A 24,445-nucleotide genomic window follows, 5' to 3' on the forward strand; every position below is an offset into this window, starting at 1 on the left:
AACAATATTTTTAGCTGCTGCCTACATAAATCCACGTCATACTTCAGTAAATCCCACCTTTCCAGATATATTTCAACCTCTAACTCTTATTATGCTCTCAACCCTCTCTTTGGAAATTTATGTATATCAAACCCAAACAATCAGAGTATCCTAACCAGATCAGAAAGCCTCGGGACCCTTAAGAGAAAATGTATTATAAATATTTAGCAAAAGGATATAAATCTGGAGGTAAATTTTCCCCTGACGAACTGGTTGTGAGAGTTACACACCACTGCCTTAAGGCTTCCAAGTTGATTCTTGAAGTCCTGGTATCTAGTACGTTCAGTTTTAAAAAAAAACAAAACGCATATTCTCAGCTCTGCTTCAATGTTCATCTTTGTGCCTTCATTAAAAAAAAAAACTGTTAAAAATACCGTCACTAAAGACTTGGAGAAGATGCTGGCCAGGTTTTATCTATATGATGCTCTCTTGTCTTGGCTCTCTTATGGATGTGCTGCTCTTGGCATTTCCCCATCTTCAGTGCGGAATGGTCCATGCTGATCCAAATCTGCTACAATTTGCTGGGACAGGAAAAAGTAACGGCTGATTCAACTGCGCAAGTGGTAGGAGGAAAAGATGTGTTCAGATGCTCAGGATTAAAATATTTCCCCTTTGACTGTTCCTTCTCTCTGTTTGTTCTTCTCCTTGCTCTTGAGTTTATTTGTGGACTTTAGTCTTTTTTTAAAAAGTCCTTTATTAAAACTGAGCCTTGCAAGGGGCTTGGGGTGCATTGTCTGTTGCCAGGGCGTCATACGCAACAACCAGAGCCTCTCCCATAGAGCTGTAATTCTTAATTATGAAATAACATGGGGAGTAATTTTATATGTTGGATTTAATTAATTTAAATCTATCCATCTATCAATCAACCAATCAATAAAACACATTTCTAGGACTGCCCAACTCCAGAAAAACTCTGGACAGCCACAGCTACAAATTGAAAAGGGAGAAAAATCAAAATATGAAAAAAAAATTATAGTTCGGGGTTTTTTTTGTTTATTCGTTCAGTCGCTTCCGACTCTTCGTGACTTCATGGACCAGCCCACGCCAGAGCTTCCTGTCGGTCGTCAACACCCCCAGCTCCCCCAGGGACGAGTCCGTCACCTCTAGAATGTCATCCATCTACCTTGCCCTTGGTCGGCCCCTCTTCCTTCTGCCCTCCACTCTCCCCAGCATCAGCATCTTCTCATTATGTGGCCAAAGTATTTCGGTTTTGCCTTTAATATCATTCCCTCAAGTGAGCAGTCTGCCTTTATTTCCTGGAGGATGGACTGGTTTGATCTTCTTGCAGTCCAAGGCACTCTCAGAATTTTCCTCCCACACCACAGTTCAAAAGCATCGATCTTCCTTCGCTCAGCCTTCCTTATGGTCCAGCTCTCGCAGCCATATGTTACTACGGGGAACACCATTGCTTTAACTATGCGGGCCTTTGTTGTCAGTGTGATGTCTCTGCTCTTAACCATTTTATCGAGATTTGTCATTGCTCTTCTCCCAAGGATTAAGCGTCTTCTGATTTCCTGAATGCAGTCAGCATCTGCAGTAATCTTTGCACCTAGAAATACAAAGTCTTTCACTGCTTCTACATTTTCTCCCTCTATTTGCCAGTTATCAATCCAGCTGGTTGCCATAATCTTGGTTTTTTTGAGGTTTAGCTGCAAACCAGCTTTTGCACTTTCTTCTTTCACCTTCATCATAAGGCTCCTCAGTTCCTCTTTGCTTTCAGCCATCCAAGTGGTATCATCTGCATATCTGAGATTGTTAATGTTTCTTCCAGCGATTTTAACTCCAGCCTTGGATTCCTCAAGGCCAGCTTGTCGCATGATGTGTTCTGCGTACAAGTTGAATAGGTAGGGTGAGAGTATGCAGCCCTGCCGTACTCCTTTCCCAATCTTAAACCAGTCCGTTGTTCCGTGGTCTGTTCTTACTTGGTCGTTATACAGATTCTTCAGGAGGCAGACAAGATGACTTGGTATCCCCATACCGCTAAGAACTTGCCACAACTTGTTCTGGTCCACATAGTCAAAGGCTTTAGAATAGTCAAGAAAACAGAAATAGGTGTTTTTCTGAAGCTCCCTGGCTTTTTCCAGCAGATATTGGCAATTTGGTCCCTAGTTCCTCTGCCTTTTCTAAACCCAGCTTGTACATCTGGCAATTCTCGCTCCATGAACTGCTGAAGTCTACCTTGCAGGATCTTGAGCATTACCTTACTGGCATGTGAAATGAGTGCCACTGTTCGATAGTTTGAACATTCTTTAGTGTTTCCCTTTTTTGGTATGGGGATATAAGTTGATTTTTTCCAGTCTGATGGCCATTCTTGTGTTTTCCAAATTTGCTGGCATATAGCATGCATTACCTTGACAGCATCATCTCGCAAGATTTTGAACAGTTCAGCTGGGATGCCGTCATCTCCTGCTGTGTTGTTATTAGCAATGCTTCTTAAGGCCCATTCAACCTCACTCTTCAGGATGTCTGGCTCTAGCTCACCGACCACACCGTCAAAGCTATCCCCGATATTGTTATCCTTCCTATACAGGTCTTCTGTATATTCTTGCCACCTTTTCTTGATCTCTTCTTCTTCTGTTAGGTCCTTGCCATCTTTGTTTTTGACCATACCCATTTTTGCCTGGAATTTACCTCCAATGTTTCTAATTTTCTGGAAGAGGTCTCTTGTCCTTCCTATTCTATTGTCTTCTTCCACTTCCGCGCATTGCTTGTTTAAAAATAATTCCTTCTCTCTTCTGGCTAACCTCTGGAATTTTGCATTTAATTGGGCATATCTCCCCCTATCACTGTTGCCTTCTGCTTTCCTTCTTTCTTGGGCTACTTCTAGTGTCTCAGCAGACAGCCATTTTGCCTTCTTGGTTTTCTGTTTCTTTGGGATGTATTTCGTTGCCGCCTCCTGAACAATGCTGCGAACTTCTGTCCATAGTTCTTCCGGGACCCTATCTACTAAGTCCAGTCCCTTAAATCGATTCTTCACCTCCACTGCATATTCCTTAGGAATATTAGTGAGCTCATATCTAGCTGATCTGTGGGTCTTCCCTAATCTCCTTAGTCTGATCCTAAATTGTGCAAGAAGTTCGTGATCTGAACTACAGTCAGCTCCAGGTCTTGTTTTTACCGACTGTATAGATGTCCGCCACCTTTGGCTGCAAAGGATGTAGTCAATCTGGTTTCGGTGTTGTCCATCTGGTGAAGTCCATGTATAAAGCCGTCTCTTAGGTTGTTGGAAGAGAGTGTTTGTTATGCAGAGTGAGTTGTCTTGGCAAAATTCTATCAGCCTATGTCCTGCTTCGTTTTGTTCTCCCAGGCCATGCTTACCTGTAATTCCAGGTGTCATTTGACTGCCCACCTTAGCATTCCAGTCTCCTGTGATGAAAATAACATCTCTTTTAGGCATGTCGTCCAGTAGGTGCTGCAGATCCTCATAGAACTGCTCTACTTCAGCTTCTTCAGCATCTGTGGTTGGGGCGTAGATTTGGATCACTGTGATGTTAGATGGGTTGCCCTGAATTCGAATTGAGATCATTCTATCGTTTTTTGGATTGTATCCAAGCACTGCTTTAGCCACTTGACTATTAATTATGAAGGCTACTCCATTTCTTCTGTGGTCCTCTTGTCCACAGTAGTAGATCTGGTGGTCATTTGATGTGAAGTGGCCCATTCCAGTCCATTGAAGTTCACTGACGCCCAAAATGTCTATCTTTAATCTTGACATCTCACCAATAACCCCATCCAATTTGCCCTGGCTCATAGATCTTACATTCCAGGTTCCAATGGTGTGTTGATCCTTAGAACATCGGATTCGCCGTTCACCACCAGCACCGTCGGCCGCTAGCCGTCCTTTCGGCTTTGAGCTAGCTGCGTCATCACGTCTGGGGCTAGTTGAGCTCATCCTCTGTTCCTCCCCAGTAGCATTTTGACCATCTTCCGACCTGGGGGTCTCCTCTTCCGATGGTATACCGACATATCTCTGGTTGCACTGGTCCATTTAGTTTTCACGGCAAGAATACTGGGGTGGGTTGCCATTACCTTCCCCAGGGATCGCATTTAGTCTGACCTCTCTGTCATGACCTTCCCGTCTTGGGTGGCCCTTCACGGTTTAGCTCATGGCATCATTGAGGTGCTCGAGCTCCAGCACCACGACAAGGGAACGATCCTTTGCTGAAGATAGTTGTTTGTAGTAGACAGTAAAAGTCCTCTTTCCCATGCAGTACCCAACTGGTAGAGGTCCAGCAGGGCCCGGGGGAACAGGTTGACTTGCTTGAAGACAGGTAGGATTGGGGCAGTTATCTGGGGGGGATGCTGTTCCAGAGGGCAGGTGTTACAACAGAGACGGCTTCCTGGATCCCTTCAGATGGCAAGGCTTGATGACATCGAACCCAGTTCTTGCCCACTCTGGTTGTACAGGCTGGGTAGAAACCATGGGAAAGAAGCATTCCCTCAGATAACTGGGCCCAAGGCCACTGAGGGCTTCATAGATGATAACCAGCATCTTGAATTGCACCCAGAAGCTTACTGGGAGCCACTGCAGCTCACACAGCAGTGCTGTTACATGGGTGCACCGTGACGCACCCATACTCTACATGCTGCTGCATTCTGGACACATCAAGCTTCTGAATGGTCTTCAAGGGCAGCCCCATGGAGAGCACATTGCAATACAGGTAGTCCTCACTTAACAGTGGTAATTGGGACCGGCAGCTCCATGGGTAAGCGACGCAGTCATAAAGCGTGACGTCATGTGACCACGCCGACTTAAAACGGCAATTGTGGCAGTCCCAGTGGCCGTTGTTAGGTGAATCCCACGTGGTTGCAGCGTCCCTTGGTCACACGATTGCCCTTTGTGACCTCCTGCCGGCTTCCCCATTGACTGTGCTTGTTGGAAGCCGGCAATGAAGGTCGCAAATGGCGAGCACGTGACTGTGGGACGCTGTGACGACGTAATTGCGAGCCAATGGCCAAGCGCCCAGAGTGTGATCATGTGGGACAGCTTGCCCTCCTGGAGCTGTGAGTGCTCCATCGCTGGAAGGTTTCAAGAAAAGATTGGACAACCACTTGTTCGATATGGTATGAGGACTCCTGCCTTGGGCAGGGGGCTGGACTTGAAGACCTCCACGGTCCCTTCCAGCCCTATGATTCTGTGATTCTGTCCACCTTATTCTCGTATAGTAAATGGCCAGCCTCAGTAACTGTCATTGCCCCTCAAATGGGATCTGGGGGTAGAACGCTTGAGACTCCCTGGTCTTGGTGGTATTTGGCTAGGAGGTTTCTCCTGTTCGCCACCAGGAATCTTTGTAGCTGGCTGATTTCACACAAAAGAGCTACTGTGTCACAGTATCCCTTGGGATTACAGATGGTCCTCGATTTACGACCACAATCGGGACTGGAACTGCTGCTGCTAAGTGAGGTGGTCATTAAATGAGTCACACCTGATTTTACGACCTTTTTGCCATGGCCGTTAAGTGAATCATGTGGTCACTGAGCAAATCTGGCTTCCCCAGATGAACTTTGCTTGTTGGAAGCTGGCTGGGAAGGTCGCAAATGGCGATCACATGATCCCGGGACTCTGCAACCATCGTAAATACATGCTGGCTGCCAAGCACCTGAGATTTGATAATGTGACCACAGGGATGCTGCAGTGGTCATAATTGCGAGGACTGGTCGCAAGTCACTTTTCCCAGCGCCGTCATAACTTTGAACGGTCACTAAACAAATGGTCATAAGTCGAGGACTACCTATATCCCGGTATCTTTGAGACAGCCTCTCCAAATTCTCTCATCCATGGGTACCTTCTATTCTGCTCACGCAGTTCCCACTCAAACCAGTACATTTTCTAGGAAGATATTGGCCAACTGTATTTCCCAACCTATGTTAGGGGACAGGTTTTAAGAGACGGGGCAGGCAAGGAGATCATTTTGGCTCCTGAATTTTCTGCCAGGGTGGGGCCTCTCTCCCCAAGGTGCTCTACAAAAGCTACGCAGGGGAGTGTCTCCAACTCTGTGGGGGCCAGAGCAGAGAGTTTAGGGTCTTCGGAAAGTGTGATCTCTAACCAGGAGTTGGAACCTAGATTTGTTCCCCTCCCCTCCCCTCCCCCAAATTCATTTGTTTTGTATTTGCGACATGGTTCTGTGGCTTTACCCTGATGGCCTGCAGTACTAGCTTGCTGTTTTTACACATTGTGCCATATGTAGGATTGGCAGTAGGTGGGTCTGTTTGGCTGAAGAATGTGACTCCTGTGATTTCTTGGGTTTACTACAGTTACTTGGTGGGGGATGAACTGTGGGTTGTCATGGAGTATTTGGCTGGCGGCTCGTTGACGGACGTCGTGACAGAGACCTGCATGGATGAAGGACAGATAGCTGCAGTGTGCCGAGAGGTAAGAATTTTAATGACTAGGTCTGCATTCCCCGCCAGAGACATAATCCTGCTTTGAGAAGCCCATCAACAGAGTTCATCTGAGGCTATCAGGGCTGGGGGGCTTTGCTGATCTATGACAAACCACCAAGCATCCACTTACAAATCTCAACCAGCCTTCTGCCTGATCGTGGATTTAAAGAATACGGGGACCTTCTGCCAAGGTTTCTCTGCTTATGTGCAGTGGGAGGGGTTTTGTGCAATTTGTAGCCCTTTCGTACCTGTCAGCCTTACCAGGTGGACCAGTAATTCTACTTTGTTGTAAGGCTGCATTAACAGAATCTTGCAAGTCTGAAAGTGCTTCTCTCCCCCTCTGCCCTACAGCCCAAAAACTAGGGAGGGTCCCTTCTGAGCCTCTTGCCCTGCCCACATTCCTGCTGCGGGACAGCTGCCTCTTATCTGACCGTTCCCTTGGTTGTGTCTCTTTGCCTGCTCTCCCAGAGTCATTCCCACACACCATTACAGGTGGTCCTCGACTTACAACCACAATTGGGACCAGAACTTTAAATTGCTAAGTGATGAGGTCGATAAGTGAGTTGCACCCGGTTTTATGACCGTTTTTGCCACAGTTGTAAAGTGAATTGTGCAGTTCCCCACTGATTTTACTAGTTGGGAGCCTGCTGGGAAGGTCGCACATGGTGATCATGTGACCCTGGGATGCTGCAACCGTTGTAAATACATGCTGGTTGTCAAGCGCCCGAATTTTGATGACATGACCACGGGGATGCTGCGACGGTCATAAGTGCGAGGACCGGTCGTAAGTCACTTTTTTCAGCACCGTTGTAAATGAATGGTCATAAGTTGAGGACTACCTGTACATCACCCCTGTCTTTCTGATAACTGCATCATTGAGTGTGTTGGTTGCTGGGAAGTGCATAGATACACCTACAGACGCATGTACACCTACATCTGTATTTGCTGTTCCTCCGTAGTGCCTTCAAGCTTTGGAATTCCTTCACTCCAACCAGGTCATCCATCGAGACATCAAAAGTGACAACATCTTGCTTGGAATGGACGGGTCGGTCAAACTAAGTACGTGGCTTGGAAGATTGGCGGCAATTGCAGGCCTGAGGGATGATTTGCGTTGTCTTCTAATGAAGTAATAGGGGCATAAAAATTAAGGCTTCAGTTTTAATGAGAGCCCTAGACCAAGGGGCCACAGTCCCTGAAGTGTTTGAGGGTAGCCCCAACCAGCGGTGTCCGTAGGATCTGGCACTGTGGTCAAAATGACGAAAAGAGTGTCGTTTGTTCGTAATGCAAGCTTTATGATTTGCAGCAACACAGTATGTAAGTGTTTCTCAACCTTAGCAACTTTAAGATGTCAGGACTTCAACTCCCAGAATTCCCCAGCCAGCCTTGCTGGCTGGGGAATTCTGGGAGTTGAAGTCCAGACATCTTAAAGTTGCTGAGGTTGAGAAACACTGCAGTATTTGTATAAAAGGAGCAGAGCTTGCATTGTACCGTTGCTTTAGTCGTTTGGCCTCCCTTCTCTCACGCACGTACAAACACGCACACATGCACACACCACTGTCTGCAGATGCCTCTGATCCCAACCTTGCAATCTAATCTTAATTTTCAGTGGGCAGAAGATGAAAAGGTATTCTTCCATGCATAGAGAGCCATTGTCTTAATCTCATTTTGTTTGCACCTGGCCTGTTTGCCTGCTCTTTGGATGGTTAGCCTTTCCGACGTGGCCCTGAGCGTGAGAAGAGGGGTACATTTTTTTGCCTTCTCCAAGGGAAGAGAGGAGGAGCCCGTGGTGGCTCGAAGTCCTGGGAGTTGCTTTGCCATCGTGGGGGGCACCAGGTTGGGGAATGCTGGAGTGGACCAAGCTTAGTGCAAACCTTTTTCACTCATTCCTGTTTGTTTCCTTTGTTCTCCCCCCTCCTTCTTCCCCAGCTGATTTTGGCTTCTGCGCCCAAATCACTCCTGAGCAGAGTAAGCGGAGCACCATGGTGGGGACGCCATATTGGATGGCTCCCGAAGTGGTAACAAGGAAAGCCTACGGCCCCAAGGTGGACATCTGGTCTCTGGGCATCATGGCCATTGAAATGATTGAGGGGGAACCCCCGTACCTCAACGAGAACCCCCTGCGGGTAAGCTCTGGACTTCATTGGAGTTTGTCCTCTCCTCTAACAGAGAGTTCATCGTGTTTTCAGATTGTATATGGACTATGTGATTCAGAAGAGTACAATCCCGATGGCTCGGACCCCCTCCTCTGACGTTGTCTGTACAATGATGTGACTTTTGCTTTTGCTTTTTGCAACATGAGCCTTTGCGTCAAGTCTCCCTCTGAGACTTGGGCCTAAAATACAGGTAGTCCTCACTTAGCAGTCACAGCTGGGACCAGAATTTTGGTTGCTAAGTGAAGCGGTCATTAAGCAAATCCGATCCAATTTTACGACCCTTTTGCAGCGATCGTTAAGCGAATTACCACAGCTGTTAAGTGAACCATGTGGTTGTTAAGCGAATCACATGGTTCCCCATTGATTTTGCTTGCTGGAAGCTGGCTGGGAAGATTGAAAATGGCGATCAAGTGGCTGTGGGAGGCTGTGATGGTCGTAAATGTGAACCAGTTGTGAAGCACCTGAATTGTGATCATGGGACCGTGGGGATGCTGCAATGGTTATAAGTGTGAGGACCAGTTACAAGTCTTTTTTTTCAGCACCGTCGTAAGTTTGAACCATTGCTAAACAAATGGTCATTAAGTGAGAACTACCTGTAAGATCAGCAATTCAAGCTTTTGTTATGGTTATTCTTTCTTTCTTTTTTTAAATTTCAGGCTTTGTATCTCATTGCTACCAACGGGACCCCAGAGCTGCAAAATCCAGAGAAGCTGTCACCCATCTTTAGAGACTTCCTTAATCGCTGCCTCGAAATGGATGTGGAGAAGAGAGGTTCTGCTAAAGAGCTTCTCCAGGTGACTCTGCGATTCAGAGAATGAGAGACAGAATTTAATTTATTAATGATATTTATTTTTATACAATTTGCATAGCCCCCCATTTCACACTACAGTGACTCCAGGTGATGGACAATGAGAAGACCTTACAGTGACAACACAAAACAACAACGGAAGCCTAAACATAGGCACAGGGTCTAAAAATAGGACTAGAACCAAGCAGATCGGCCAGCAGGGCCCATTTAACCTCCTGGCCCCAAACTCTGAAGGACCCACAAAGTCTCTAATGGCTTAACAAAAGGCTAACAGAGTTGGGGCCATCTGGATCCTTGGTGGGATGCTGCTCCATGGGGCAGGATGTCCAACATTTATGGTTCTTTGTGTGTTTCTGTGATTCAGCTTGGGTCATGCAGTGACCCTCCTAGGCAGCCTTTCTTCACTGGAGTCTCTCCGGCGTCTTTTGTTGGCGAAGATCAGCTGTTGGGGGCACGGCTGTCCATCCTTGCCCATCCTCCCCCCTTACCCAGTTACAATCTCAGAGGGGTGAGATTAAGGCAAAATTCTTGCCCTTGACACAGAGAAGAACTAGGTCATCATTCCCCAGCGTCTTGGATGGACATTGCCAGGAACTGAATCTCTGTTGGAATGACGGCCCAGTGCGGTCGAGCGTGAGAGTCCCTGAGGTGGCGGGGAGAGATTGTACAGCATTTATAGCTAGTCATCTCTCAAATCCTGGATGCCCTTTTATGGCGGTGCCCCTTCTGAAGTGAAGTCTTTGGTTCCCCTTTCTCATCCTCCTTCATCCTTCATCCTAAATGGTGTACAGATTATTTGTTTTAGAAAAAGGCCTAATAAACACATTTCAATGAAAAATATGGAGTCCTTGGTGCTCTCTGAGCCTGGTTGTGTTCTTGCAGATGTGTCACTGCCCAACTAGGCAACATCTTCAGTGCTAGAAGGGAGTGGGCCTTGCTCTCCGTTTATATACCGTGGCTTGCCCTGCCAGTGTTGTGGTGTGGTTCTCTCCTTGGTAGTTCCTGGATTAGACTGTTGTTGTCTGTTTGATTGCTTGTCTGAGTTGGTACTTCCTTGATCAGGGTATTGTTTACTGCTTGATTGTTCGCCTGGTGTTAATCCTGGCGTTAATCTTTGCTTCCCTGGCTGTTGATTGCTGGCGAGGAGGAGAGAGCGAACCCCGCTCCAGAAGGAAACACATTCTGTATCCAAGATTCCATAACCTAATTTACCTGCAGTAAACTTGACTAAGGAGACTTGGCAAGATTCACCTTCTTGATTGTGAAGGGCTCTTAGGTGGCCTTTGGTTTCATATCAGTGATTACAATCTTCATTATTTCAGGGATTCCAGAGAATAAGAAGCTGGTTAGGTCCATAGGGATCTATAGTGATTGTGAAAGCCATGGTGGTGGAGAAGGGGCTGGACCAGGAATGGGGAGCCCCGGGTTCTGGTCCCCACTCATCCATGGAAGCTCCCTGGGGGACTTTGGGCCAGTCCCTGCCTCTCAGCCCAAGAGCCAGTGTGGAGTAGTGTGGAAGGTGCTGGACTAGGAGTGAGGAACCTAGATGGCTATTTACCCTCAACCATCATGGCAGCTCATGGTTGGTCCCTCTCATTCAAACCAGCCTATCTCACAAGGTGGCTCTTGTGGGAAAGAAAGAGGAGGAGGGAACACTATATATGCCACCTTGAGTTCCTAAGTAAGGTGGAAATCAAATAAATAATAAACTAACCAACTAACCCCAGAGTGTGTTGTTTTACTGTCTCTATAGTTTTGTTGAATATCAGAGATGCTAACCCAGTGTTTTTCAAACTTGGCCACTTCAAGATGTGTGGACTTCAACTCCCAGAATGCTGGGAGTTGAAGTCCACACATCTTAAAGTGGCCAAGTTTGAAAAACACCGGGTTAGATGAACCAGTCTTTTCCAGTGCTCACAGTTCTGCCTTTCTCTCCATCTTTTCCAGCACCAATTCCTGAAAATTGCCAAGCCCCTGTCCAGCCTCACTCCTCTGATCATTGCAGCAAAAGAGGCCACAAAGAACAACCACTGAACCCCACCAGCTGATCAGAATCCTTTTCCTAACTTTTTTTGTTTTTTTTCTTTCTTTCTTTCTGTTGTTTTTAAGAGACAATTTTAAAACGTTCATCTCTCAGGAGTTCTGCCCTGGGCAGGAGTCTTTTAACCTTTTGTGGCTGGGATCACGATGGAAGCAATTTGGATGGAGGATTCAGACGTACGGCGTGGAGTGACTCTGAACTCTGCCTTGGAGTGGAAGCGACCAAGAACTCTAGAAAAGGGGTCAACCATTGTGTTCCTGAACAAAGAGGGTTCTTTATCTTTTAATGTATTGATTTCAAAATGAAAGAGAAGAATATGACGCAGAAACTTTTTAGATGATGTTTTTCCTAAGCAAGTTACAATTCTCATTGTCTAGGCATCCTTTTTACCTTTGTGAGAGCCTGGTTCTTAAACTACTGAAAGATTGAATTACTTGAAAACAGGGGCAGGCAAAGAGAAGTTTGGACTGTTTTTATAATCTCAAGGGAAAGGTTTTGTTTTTTCCCCTCTGAATCACTGGATGTTTGGACCCAAGTCTGCATGCGTCAAAGAAGATGTTGAAGTAGTTAGGATGAACACCACCCGCACCCATTTTTGGAAGATTTATTAATCATTGATCATCATGCAATGTGTTTGGGGTTTTGTGTGTGTGTGTGTGTGTGTCGATATGCCTATGTGTGTGTGTGAGAAACAAATTGTCCTCTGATTAAATTCCTATGCTATTTCCCATCCTAATTTGCAGTCATCAGTGCCTGTTTGATTCATAGATAAGAACAGTACTTTCCAGATGTGTTGGAACTTCAATTCCCAGCATGACTCTTGGCCAGAGGGATTATGGGAGTTGAAGTCCAGGACAGCTGGAGGGCACTGGATTGGGAAAAGCTGCTGCAAGTGATCTTGGTTTCTATGATCTCGAATTAAACAATACAGAAACTTGCTGTTTTGGCCCTTGCTCAGTGCTGTGAAAACCCTGAGATGGCAGTGAAGAAAAGGTTATCGTTTGTATTTCTTTGCTGCCCTCTAGCCCTAAGAAGGAATATAATTTCCTCACATTTCAAAATTTGCAGAATCAGTAATTCTGCTTTGTATCAGGAGTCGTCTATCTGGTTCCGTGAGCAACTGAGAATTCAGTCTTTACAGACCGAGATACAGCTGAGTGTCAGCACACTAGGGCCATCTGTAACTTGGTATAGAAAAAAAAACCCTTAATTTGTGCGATATGAAAATGATGGATGCAAATTCAGCAAGTTTGAATAAACTAGATCACAGATGTTTTGCACTGATTGGTTTGTAAAGGCAAGAGCATTAGGAAGCAAAGCATGTAAATGCATGGAAAACAAAATGACACAACAATGTAAAAAGCATCAAGAAATCCACGGACCAAGCTGTTGCAGTTTGGATTTTCATGAAATGCCCTTCTGCAAGTGCTGAAAATAGGGTAGCCATCTGTGGGCAGTTGTGACGGGAATGAGTATTCCAAAGCATGAGCAGAGAATTCTCTCTCCTGTACCTTGACAGGAGATATTTATTTACATTTCCTGCCCTTGTATCATGATGAGGACTCAAGGTGGTTAACAGCATTCAAAAACCAGCAACGTATAAAAGTTAAAGCCATAAATTAGTATGAGAGCCAATTTGGTGTCGTGGTTAAGACACTGGGCTAGAAACTGGGAGACGGTGAGTTGTAGTCCCTCCCTCTCAGCCCTAGGAAGGAGGCAGTGGCAAAACCACTTCTGAAAAACCTGGCCAAGAAAACTGCAGGGACTTGTCCAGGCAGTCTCTGAGAACTGGAAATGATTGAACGGATTAAAAAAAAAACTTAACATAGCAACAAAACACACTAACATCTAAAAGGTAAAGGTAAAGGTTTCCCTTGACGTAAAGTCCAGTCGTGTCCGACTCTAGGGGGCGGTGCTCATCTCCGTTTCAAAGCCTTGGAGCCGGCGTTGTCATAGACACTTCCGGGTCATGTGGCCAGCATGACGACTCGGAACACCGTTACCTTCCCGCCGAAGCGGTACCAATTAATCTACTCACATTTGCATGTTTTCGAACTGCTTGGTGTGCAGGAGCTGGGACGAGCAACGGGAGCTCACCCCGCCGCGCGGTTTCGAACCGCCGACCTTCCGATCGACAGCTCAGCGGTTTAACCCGCAGTGCCACCGCGTCCATACTAACATCTAGGGGTGTGCAAAATGTTCGGTGCATGGAACAGCAGGTTTGGGTGGTCTGTGCCCCTGCCAAAATACAAATTCCACCTGGATGTGGAACATGTGTGAGATCCAGGCACAACTCCTGAATACACATGTTTCAGGCACCGATGTTCTGGGGTGGGAGTCACGGGGACAGAGGTGAAACCAGCGGTGATAGACCAGGGAAGCCATTAGGAAGACGGGAGAAAGGGTAGACTGCTTGTGTTGCGCTGTGCTGGAGTCCGAGGGCTGCAGTGGGCCCAGTGTGGGGAGGACATGGAGGGGAGAAGGGGGCGGCCCCCCCGGACGTGCTCTGCTCATTCCACACGACTGCCTGGAACTTCTCTTGGGCGCCACTTGGGAAAAGCATGACGCTGCAGGGTTGGGCTCCTCTGGATTGGAACCTCCTGGAGCTGGTCCAGCTGAACCTCTGAAGCATGGTGAAAAGAACATGAGAAGGAGACACGGTTCAGGGGAGACCTGAGGGCAGTCCCAGGGAAGGGGGTGTGGATTTATTCTCTCTGGACCCTGAAGGTAGGACAGGAACCAACGGGTGGAAGCAAACTCAAAACGAAATAATAAAAATATCCAAACTCAGAATAAAGGGGAATCTTGTGACCACAAGAGCTGTGAAGCAGGGGACCATCCAGCTCGCGGAGGTTGGGGGTGGGGGGATCGCCTTCACTGGAGGTACTCAAGGCTGGACAGTCATTTTTCTGAGGATTTGGACTAGAAGGCATCTCAGGTCCCTTTCAACCCTGTGATTCTAGATCAGTGTTTCTCAAACTTGGCCACTTTTAAGACAGGTGGAGTTCAACTCCCAGGATTTCCCAGCCAGTGTGCTGGCTGGGGAATTCTGGGAGTTGAACTCCACCTGTCTTAAAGTGGCCAACGCTGAGAAACACTGATCTGGATGAACCCTCAAGCCACAATGTATGTGTTCCATGCACAGAACAAAACACGCTTTCCATCAGATGCACAACTCTGTCAAAACCATCTCTGTGTGAAAAGTCTGGAGAAAGATGCAGCTTGGCAGATTTCCTAATGGGTGGGGGAGCAAAGGTCCCTTCTCGGGGTGGTTCTGAGTCTGAACGCTGCTGCATGATGATGTGGACCCTGGTGACCTCTGCCTTCGATCTTCGGATCTTAAAACCGTTGGGACTTGGAAGGTCAACAGTAACGTTTACCTGTTTTTCTCAAGAAGCAGTTGGTTACTGGTGCTGATCCAGGGACGACTGGATGGCTGTCAGACGTTTTTCAATCATGCATCTTGTGCCACTGGGAAGAAAGGACTTCCCCCATCCCGAATGTTAAATCTCCAGCACGTTTTGGCTGTTTCCAAAAACCTCTCGATGAGAATATTCTGATTGGGTGTCAAAATGGGGTTTCAGAAAAATTCCTTCTTTTGCACCACACCAGATTACCTTCTGAAAAGATGGATCCATGATAGATCTGCCTGCCTGCCTGTTTCCCTCTGGCTGTAGCTGATCTGAATCTCGTGAATGATTCTTATTTCCACACATCTGCTTCCTTTATGTTTTGACTGCTGTAGCTCACTGCTACAGTTGGAATGAGGTTGCAGAAGTCTGAGTTTCACAAAAATGAGATACCCCTTGATTATACAGAAAATTCCAGGTTTGAGCAAAGCCAAAGAGTGGATCTATCTGGGACCTCACTCCCTGTGTCATTTGTCCATCAGCCTCTCATTCAAATTATAAATGGCTCATGGGGAAATTCTTACTTTAAACCTTAAAAAAAAAACAGGCCAGACATAGCTTAACCGCTTCCCATCTAGACTTCAGATGTGGGATTTTCTGGTGGTCTCTCATCCAACTACTAATCAACAACAGAGATTGACATGGTTTAGGTGCTGCCATTCTGCTGGGGGGAAAGGTTCCCTTGAGTCAAGCGCAAACCTTGATACTACATAGAATGGTTTTGGTTTTTTGGCAGCCTAACCCAGAGGCCAGGTATTTCCTGGTGGTCTCCCATCCTAGAACGAACCAGGCCAATCCTGGTTTCACTTCTGAGCCCAGACAAGATCATCCAGATGCTGACACCTGCCTGAAAGTTAACCTCCTAACGTTGCATCCCTTTCCACTTTTGGCTCCTCTTGATGCTGGAAAAACTCCAGACTGAAAGAATGCCACCAAACTAGGAAAGATGGACAGAAGAGGCTACAGATTTGCATCCAATCCACGCAGGTTATTCTGTGTGTCTAGCTGCGTGTTTAGTTATAATCGTTTGAAATGGAATAGAACTAGAAAAATTTCAGTGCGTTGGACGTAGGGTTGAAGGTTTCCCTGTTGGACGGTGGGGCTTGAACAAAGGAGCCTGTGGAGGTCAGACCCGCGTTCACCTAGTCCAGTGTTTCTCCACCTCAGCGGCTTGAAGATATATGGACTTCAACTCCCAGAATTCCTCAGGCAGCATGGCTGGCTGGAGTATGCTGGGAGTTGAAGTCCACAGATCTTAAAAGTCACCGAAGTTGGCTCTAGAGCATCCTTAACAGATAGTTTTGCAGCAAATGTGTTGCCGCCTGACTCTCAACAGCTCTGGGCATTCAGTCCATATTTACAAATGAGTCCTGCTGTCTAGTCGTTCCCCCAGCCATGTTGTGGGGCACCAGGTCTGTAAAAAGTGCTCACATCTCTGCCCTATTTTTCTGCAAGCTAAATTTAAGCCTTCTTATTAACCTTTTCCAAGGGAGCTGCTTTCCACAGATCATCTATGACTTACATAAATCCTTTTCAAGATATTTGGATGCGCTAAACCCAGACCAGTGGAACCATTACTTCCCATGACTTGGAAACCTGTTTTTTATTAAAAGGGTATAAAATCACATTTCCCTTTGTTGCAGCAGCATCACTTGGCTAACATTGTTGAGCTTCTCCAGTCAGAAAACCGGAGCTGTGTGGGGCCAGTCAAGCATTCTTGGCATGCTTTTTGAAAGCTCTGTTTTTTCAACTATCCCATCGTTTAGTCAGATGCTGGGGAATTTGGGGAGTCCAAATGAAGCAACTCTCTAAAAAGTCAAATTTTGAGCCTAAGTCACTCCTGATGACTTCATGGACGAGGAAATGTCATTTGTCTTGACGTTGCTACAGAAATAGTTCGCATGTTTATCTGTGAGTTCTAGTCCCGCCTTAGGCCCAAAAGCCGGCTGGGTGCCCTTGGGCCAGTCCCTCTCTCTCAGCCCAAGAGCCAGTCAGGCGCAGTAGGAGAGTTCTAGTCCTGCCTTAGGCCCAAAAGCCGGCTGGGTGACCTTGGGCCAGTCCCTCTCTCTCAGCCCAAGAGCCAGTCAGGCGCAGTAGGAGAGTTCTAGTCCCGCCTTAGGCCCAAAAGCCGGCTGGGTGACCTTGGGCCAGTCCCTCTCTCTCAGCCCAAGAGCCAGTCAGGCGCAGTAGGAGAGTTCTAGTCCCGCCTTAGGCCCAAAAGCCGGCTGGGTGACCTTGGGCCAGTCCCTCTCTCTCAGCCCAAGAGCCAGTCAGGCGCAGTAGGAGAGTTCTAGTCCCGCCTTAGGCCCAAAAGCCGGCTGGGTGACCTTGGGCCAGTCCCTCTCTCTCAGCCCAAGAGCCAATCAGGCGTGGTAGGAGAGTTCTAGTCCCGCCTTAGGCATGAAAGCCAGCTGGGTGACCTTGGGCCAGTCCCTCCCTCTCAGCCCAAGAGCCAATCAGGCGTGGTAGGAGAGTTCTAGTCCCGCCTTAGGCCCAAAAGCCGGCTGGGTGACCTTGGGCCAGTCCCTCCCTCTCAGCCCAACTCGGTGCAGTGTAGACCAGCCTCCTCGTGGTTCACCCCGGGCAACGTGACTCATCACGGCTAAATAGTCTACACATCTGGCTGCTGGAGCTCACAAGGATTTCCCAGCAAGAAAAAGCAGCATGAAAGCAGCATAGCACCAAACTGCTATGTCATATGATTTTAAAAAAAAGAAGTTCAATTAGTTGCATAAGTCACCTTCTAGGATATTTTTCAACCTTCCAGCCTAAGATTTCCTGGTGGCCTCTCATCCAAGGACTAACGCAGTCGAAACCTGTTTGGCATTATACATCTATAAGAGCCAAGGTCAGCTAGATTTCCTCCATGAATTTAGCTGCCTCTTAAAAAATTCATCTCAACTAGTAACCATTCTGTGGCTAAGATGGGTGTTGAGCGTTTTATTATACTATGTTTTCTGGAGTGCGTGGTCCGTGTTTTTTTTGCTCAGTTTTATGGATTTCCCCCTTCTATTGTTAATCATAAGCCAGCCTTTAAAGGGAGGCCTCTAAATTCCAATCCGTTATCCATCAATCCCTGCAGAGTCTTCGGCGTGTGACTGTTGATAAGGACAGACTTTGCGCTGAAATGCTGCTGCCAGGAATGTGAGTGTGACTGTGTGTCGATAAATACATCTGGGACGGACGCGATCGATAAAACGTAGTGATTGGCTCAAGAAACCAAGTCCTTCGTTTGGCCCTTCATTTCTCCAAGAATGTTCAACGATTATGACATCAGCTGCAAGGCAGGTTTCAACAGCTGGACTCAGACTCTGCTCTGGTTCATGCCAGGCTGTTTGGGAGATGTAGTTTAACCCACAGTAATTGAAGATCCTTGGGTGAGTAGGCAAAATGGTGGTTTCTCTAAGCCAGGGTTTTTCCACCAGGGTTCCGTGGCACCCTCGGGTTCCGCGAGGGGTCACCAGGGGTTCCCTGGGAGATCACGATTCATTTAAAAAATGATTTCCAATTCGGGCACCTTCACCTTAAAGAGGAAAGTTTCATTCTTTATTTTTAGTTTAAGAACCCTGTTCATGCATCTAGACAGGCCTACCCGTGAAACGAATAGGATAATTTTGTACCTTCTGGCCAGTATCTGAGCCGGAACATGCAGGGGTTCCCCAAGGCCTGAAAAATATTTCAAGGGCTCTTCCAGGGTCAAAAGGTTGAGAAAGTGCTCTGATCCAAACAATAAACAAGCATCTCATCTGGAACCCTGGATGATGCTGTGACCCAATTAGGATTCTGAATAATTTTTTTTATCGGCATTTTCTAAGGGTTAGCACCCAATGGCATCCTGGGGTTATAGTTCAAAAGGAGCTGGAGATCTGGAAACGTTTGGTGGTGGGTGGTCTTTCATTAATTGCTTCTGCAGGCTAAGCCACTGCTGTCTACTCTGCAGCTCTTCCCCCTGTCTCCCAAGGTCATTCCGGCATACCACCACGCATTCCTTGGCAGCAGTGCAGACGTGGTCTTCCTTTATCTTCCTCTGCTGGGATGATCCTTTCTTCTTAGTGGTCTCCCATCCCATTTCCTAGTGGTCTCCTGTCCAAGTACTGACCCAATCTGGGAGATCCGCTCAGTTGGGCCAGGCGGCTGTCACCAGCCCTGACTGTCCGTATGAAAACATCCAACAACAGATGGCGGATGCTGAGAACGTGATCATTCACACGGGCTTTCTCTCCCTTTGGCTGTTCCTCCGCACAGAACTCACAGGGGCAGTGCTAAAACCAACGCCATGGAGAAATCTGCAGTGTGTCTCCTGACGGGCACCAAGGAAAACTTAAAGAATGAGATCGGGGACCTCAGAGAGACAGCAGCCAACCTTGACGCTGAAAAGCAGGAGATCCTCGAGGAGAATAAGAGCGTGAAGGAGCAGAACAGGAGCCTGGAAGCCAAAATTGAGTGTTTCAAAGCCATGGAGGAAGACTTGGAAAAGGAGAAGGAAGAACTGCAGAACATATTCCGACAGCTCGAAGATGCTGTGGCAGCCCTGGAGTCCCACAACCAGACCCTGAGAGAGGCCAACAAGGTCCTCCGCTCCGAAATCCAGAAGGTCTCCAACTACGTCGACATGTTTCAGGATTACAAGGCCACTCAGGACCAGGATATCTTGCGCATGAAGCAGGTGATGGAGCAAATTGTGGGGTACTTCAAGCAGTTGGAGGTGAAGATTGAAACGGCTGAGCAGCGGTACAAGGACGAGAGGGACCAGTCTGCCGAGCTGAAGCACACGATGGAGGAGTTGGAGCAGATCCATGAGGGGCAGGAGAGCGAGATCCTGTGTCTGCAGGAGCAGCTGGAACAGGCCTCCCTGCTCAGGTCGGAGACCGAGCCCGGCCTGGAGGGCCCCTCCCTGCTGCAGGAGATGGTGCAGGCCAAGCTGGCACAAGATTCCCTGGCAATGCAAAACAGCCTCTTCTTCCTCTTATCCAAAGGGATGGTGCTGCTGCTGGTGGCTATGATCATCGCCCTGGCATTTTCAAATGTGTTGATCTTCCTCTTCAGCCAAGTCTTCGAGCCTGGAAACCAACTGCGGATGTTTGCCGACTGCCTCGGGGAGGTGTCCAACGTCCTGACCCTGTATCACACCTGGAAGCCCAGCGGCTTGAGGATATTTTGAGCAGGGGTCCTGAGCATTGCCAAGCCGCTCGCAGGGCCTTGCTGAAAACTTCTATTAAAATTGGTGCGCTTCAGAAGCCTCACATTAAACCAAAAACTGCCAACCGAAATTATCACCAGATTTCTTCTTTTTTTTAAAATCAGGCTAAGTGTCTTAAGAATTATGCACTTGTTTCTTTCCAGACCTTTGCTAGGAGATGTAGCTTGACTGCCCCTTCAAAGTTATTAATCAGTGCCGGGATTCTGAGTCTGTACCCTTTGACGCTGCAGGTGAGGATAACCAACATTTCAATATTTCTTCCCATGTTAAAAAGAGAGAAATGCGGGGGAAAACCTTAGCCGGTAGAGAGCTAGTAAATGAGGAAAAAAGGTGCTCCCTTTCTACCTGCAGGAAATTAAATGTAGGACTGTCATTCCAATAAAGAATTTCCTACCTAAAATCTTTAGGTAGGACCTGCATCGCATGCGATTTACCAGCACGTATAGGTTGATCCTTACACTTTCACAAGCATTTATCACTTAGCACATGCCACTTGATAGATGCTGCAATTGCCAATTTTGTTAGCTTGCGAAATTCGTTAAGGAAGGACGCACCACGGGATTGCTGCCATAGATAAGTTGGTTGTGTGCGCACAACATGTTCAGGGAAAGATCAAGCTGCTGCCTTCACACAACATGCTAAGTCTGGTTAGGGATTTTTTTTTTTTGCTCTGTGTGTGTGTGTCTTTGTTATTGCACTTGTGGGACTGATGTCATCTGATTTGGCTGCTCGTTCAAGAATTGGGTGCATTTGGGGCTTAGTGGCCCAAATTTGCCCTTCTGCTCTTGTGCTTCCCGGTCCATGCTACTATGACCAGAATCATGTGTTTTAATTGATTAGGTCTCTCTCTTGTCCTTTCTGCTTTATCTTGCTTTACTTCCAGAATGTGACCTGCCAGGACATCGTCTGGGAAGTGAATAGAATAGCCATATTTTTAAATGAATGAATAGTGGGTGCATATCCAACCAGCTTGGCTCATTTATGATTTAATGTCTTGTGTGATCCCAGAAAATGAGTAAATTTGGTTGTTATTATTATCAGTAGTAGTAGTATTTATCCTGCCTTTTTAATATATGTATCTCTATATTTTTATTTATATTTAGCCGTGGTGGGTGCAGAAACCCGCTTTTTAAAAAATCCATGGGGGTGGCCTATCTCTGCAATGGAAGGAGGGGCAGAGCCCCCAAAACTCCCCCTCCACACTTTCTCTCACTGCCCCACCCCCTTTAAACGCTGAAGGTACACTAGAAACTGGGGAGATTTTAATGGGTGTGTCTGAACAAGGACCCAGGAATTGGGATTAATCGTCCGGGGCTTCTTAGGCTACTCCGCCCTCTGGAGACTGTCTTGTTCAAAAGATATACAGGAGGTCCTATCGGAAGAGAAGGAGGAGGAGACTTGTATAAGTTAACTAATATTACTCAGTATTATTCAGCCTTCTATTCCTGACTATTATGAAGAGGAGGAAGAAGAAGAGGAGGAGGAGGAGGAAGAGGGGAGGAGGGGGAGGGGAGGAAGAAGGAGAGGAGAATGGGGGAGGGGGAGGGGAATAAGAAGAAGAAGAAGGGGAGGGGGAGGGGGAGGGGAGGAAGAAGATGAAGAGGAGGAGGAGGGGGAGGAGGAAGGAAAGGAGAATGGGGGAGGAAGAAGATGAAGAAGAGGAGGAGGGGGAGGGGAGGAGGAGGAGGGGGAGGAAGAAGAAGTAGAAGAGGAAAAGGAGGGGAGGGGAGGGGAGGGGAGGAGGGGAGGAGGAGAAGAAGAAGAGGGGGGAGGAGGAGGGGAAGAAGGAGGAGGAGGGAGGGGGAGGGGAGGGGAGGGGGAAGAAGAAGAAGAAGGGGAGGAGGGAGGGGGAGGGGGAGGAAGAAGAAGAGGGGGAGGAGGAGGAGGGAGGGGGAGGGGGAAGAAGTAGAAGAGGAAAAGGAAGGGAGGAGGAGGAAGAAGAAGAGGGGGAGGAGGAGGAGGGAGGGGGAGGGGAAGAAGAAGAGGAAGAGGAAAAGGAGGGGAGGGAAGAAGATGAAGAGGAGGACGAAGAGGGAGGAGGGGGAGGGGCAGGAGGAGGGGGAGGAGAAGAAGTAGAAGAGGAAAAGAAGGGGAGGGGAGGGGAGGAGGGGAGGAGGAGGAGAAGAAGAAGAAGAGGGGGGAGGAGGAGGGGAAGAAGGAGGAGGATGGAGGGGGAGGGGAGGGGAGGGGAGGGGGAAGAAGAAGAAGAAGAGGGAGGGGGGGAGGGGGGAGAAGAAGGAGGAGGAGTGGAGGGGAAGGAGGAGGAGGAGGGAGGGGAAGGGGGAAGAAGTAGAAGAAAGGAAGGGGAGGAGGAGGAAGAAGAGAGGGAGGAGGAGGAGGGAGGAGGAGGGGGAAGAAGAAGAAGAGGAAAAGGAGGGGAGGGAAGAGATGAAGAGGAGGAGGAAGAGGGGAGGAGGGGGAGGGGCAGGAGGAGGGGGAGGCAGGGGAAGAAGAAGAGGGGGTGGGGAGGAGGAGGAAGGGGAGGAAGAAGAAGAGGGGGAGGAGGAAGGGGAGGAAAAGAAGAGGGGGAGGAGGAAGGGAAGAAGGAGGAGGAGGAAGGAGGGGGAGGGGGAAGAGAGAAGGGGGGGAGGAGGAGGGGAAGAAGGAGGAGGAGGAGGAGGGAGGGGGAGAGGGGGGAGGGGGAGATGATATGCTGATGGATGTTACTTAAAACTTCCTGGTTCATTTTCTTGAACCAAGGTCCCCCTCCAGATTTTATTATTTGTTTGCTTGTTTTTTTTATATAGATTTATATAGCCACCATCTCACAAATGCAGCTCTGGGGGCAAACATAGGGTTCACCCCCCCTCCCCAAGAGAGGCAAGCAATAATTGATAACATGATGAGAACCTGAGGATAATCTAGCTCCAACCACCAAAAGACATTGATGGGCCCACCCATCGCTAGACCCTGTTCCTGGGCGAACACGCAGCTGTGGGGGGACGCAGCTCCCTGCAGACAAGGCTGGTTGGAATTTTGGAAGGGCAGTCCCAACACACGGAGGTGCCACATCTGGACCAGCTGCCTCTGGCCTACTTTGAAAAGAAAGGAGAGGAATTAGCAAAGGTATGCTTGAGTTGTTCCATAAATGAGAGACAGGAGGAAGTCCGTGGTCGCTTCTTAAAACTGCGACCCCCAAGAGGAGAACCCGTGATCTACCCAGGGAGATGTTTCCAGTGTTGTACAGATCTGGGTATCCAGAAGATGTTCCTTGAATCTAAGGAAAATCTTGGTATCTGCAGGTTATATCCATTATTTCTGTGGCCATGGAAAGGAGCACTTGCGCATTTTTCCTGGAGCTTCCTTTATGTGCCTGATCACAGTGATCACATCTCCCTGAGCCTTCTTTAGACTGAACGTGCCCAGGGTTGTTCAATCCAGGGTTTCTCAACCAGGGTTGTCTAGCACCCTAAGGATCCACGAGAGGACACTAGGGGTTCCCTGGGAGATCACGATTTATTTTTAAAAAATATTTCAAATTTGGGCAACTTCCCATGAAAGAGGTAAGTTTCATTCTTTATTTTCAGTTTAAGAACACTGTGAATGCATCTAAACAGGCCTACCCATGAAATGAACAGAATAATTTGGTAACTTCTGGCCTACACTTGAGCCTGAATGTGCAGGGGTTCCCTGAGGCCCGAAAAATATTTCAAGGGTCCCTGCAGGGTCGAAAGGTTGAGAAAGGCTGCTTCAATCTGTCTGGGAAGGGTATCCCCTCCAGTTCTTGGATCATCTTCATTGTCCTTCTCTGGCCTGTTCTCACCTGTCCATATTCTTTGGGAAGTGTGGTGCTAGAATCTTGCACAGCACTCCAGGTATAGGTGTAAAGGCAGAATGGGCAATGGGTGCTGTTACCAGTAGGCAATGTCCCCAAATCAACAAAGGCCCTTCTGGTTGCAATCACACAACCTTTCCCATCATTGGGAGACCCCAATGAGGTGTCCCCTTTCTTTCATTTTCTCATTAGGATCCAAAAGCAGAAATGAAAGGGGAGCCTGCAACTTCCACTGATTTCACATACTGTGGAGGACAAAAAGCATCACGAACAAGATGGAATGTTGTGAAACTCCGCAAGGCGAAGAGATGCTCTAAGCCAATGTTTCTCAACCTCGGCTACTTTCAGAGGTGTGGACTTCAACTCCCAGAATTCCCCAGCCAGCATGGGTGCCATTCCAAAAAGCCTTGGATGGCACTTAGAAAATCTGCACACTGACAAAATTTCCATCTGTCAATTACAAAAGGCCACCCTGCTTGGATCCACACATGTACTACGCCAACACATTACGGCATCTGAGGTTCTTGCGAAGAACTTGATGCAAATGAAGGCCAACACCAGCTAAAGAACTGGCAGCTGTGATTTCATGTTGTTGTGTAAATAATATAATAATAATAAAATAATAATAATAATAA

General features: G+C 47.6%; 1 protein-coding gene across 1 annotated transcript in view; it reads left to right on the forward strand.

Annotated features, from left to right (window-relative positions):
* PAK1 (p21 (RAC1) activated kinase 1) overlaps positions 1 to 12,692 on the forward strand; it is an 80,337-nt gene extending 67,645 nt beyond the window's left edge. The window contains exons 11-15 of the mRNA XM_063305951.1: positions 6,295 to 6,412; positions 7,383 to 7,482; positions 8,350 to 8,546; positions 9,233 to 9,370; positions 11,332 to 12,692. Of these exons, the coding sequence (XP_063162021.1) occupies positions 6,295 to 6,412; positions 7,383 to 7,482; positions 8,350 to 8,546; positions 9,233 to 9,370; positions 11,332 to 11,418 (640 nt within the window). The 3' untranslated portion in view covers positions 11,419 to 12,692. The remainder of the gene's footprint in view (positions 1 to 6,294; positions 6,413 to 7,382; positions 7,483 to 8,349; positions 8,547 to 9,232; positions 9,371 to 11,331) is intronic.
* The last annotated feature ends 11,753 nt before the right edge of the window (positions 12,693 to 24,445 follow it).

The sequence above is a fragment of the Candoia aspera genome, chromosome 5 (assembly GCF_035149785.1).
Source record: "Candoia aspera isolate rCanAsp1 chromosome 5, rCanAsp1.hap2, whole genome shotgun sequence".
Classification (NCBI taxonomy): Eukaryota; Metazoa; Chordata; class Lepidosauria; order Squamata; family Boidae; genus Candoia; species Candoia aspera.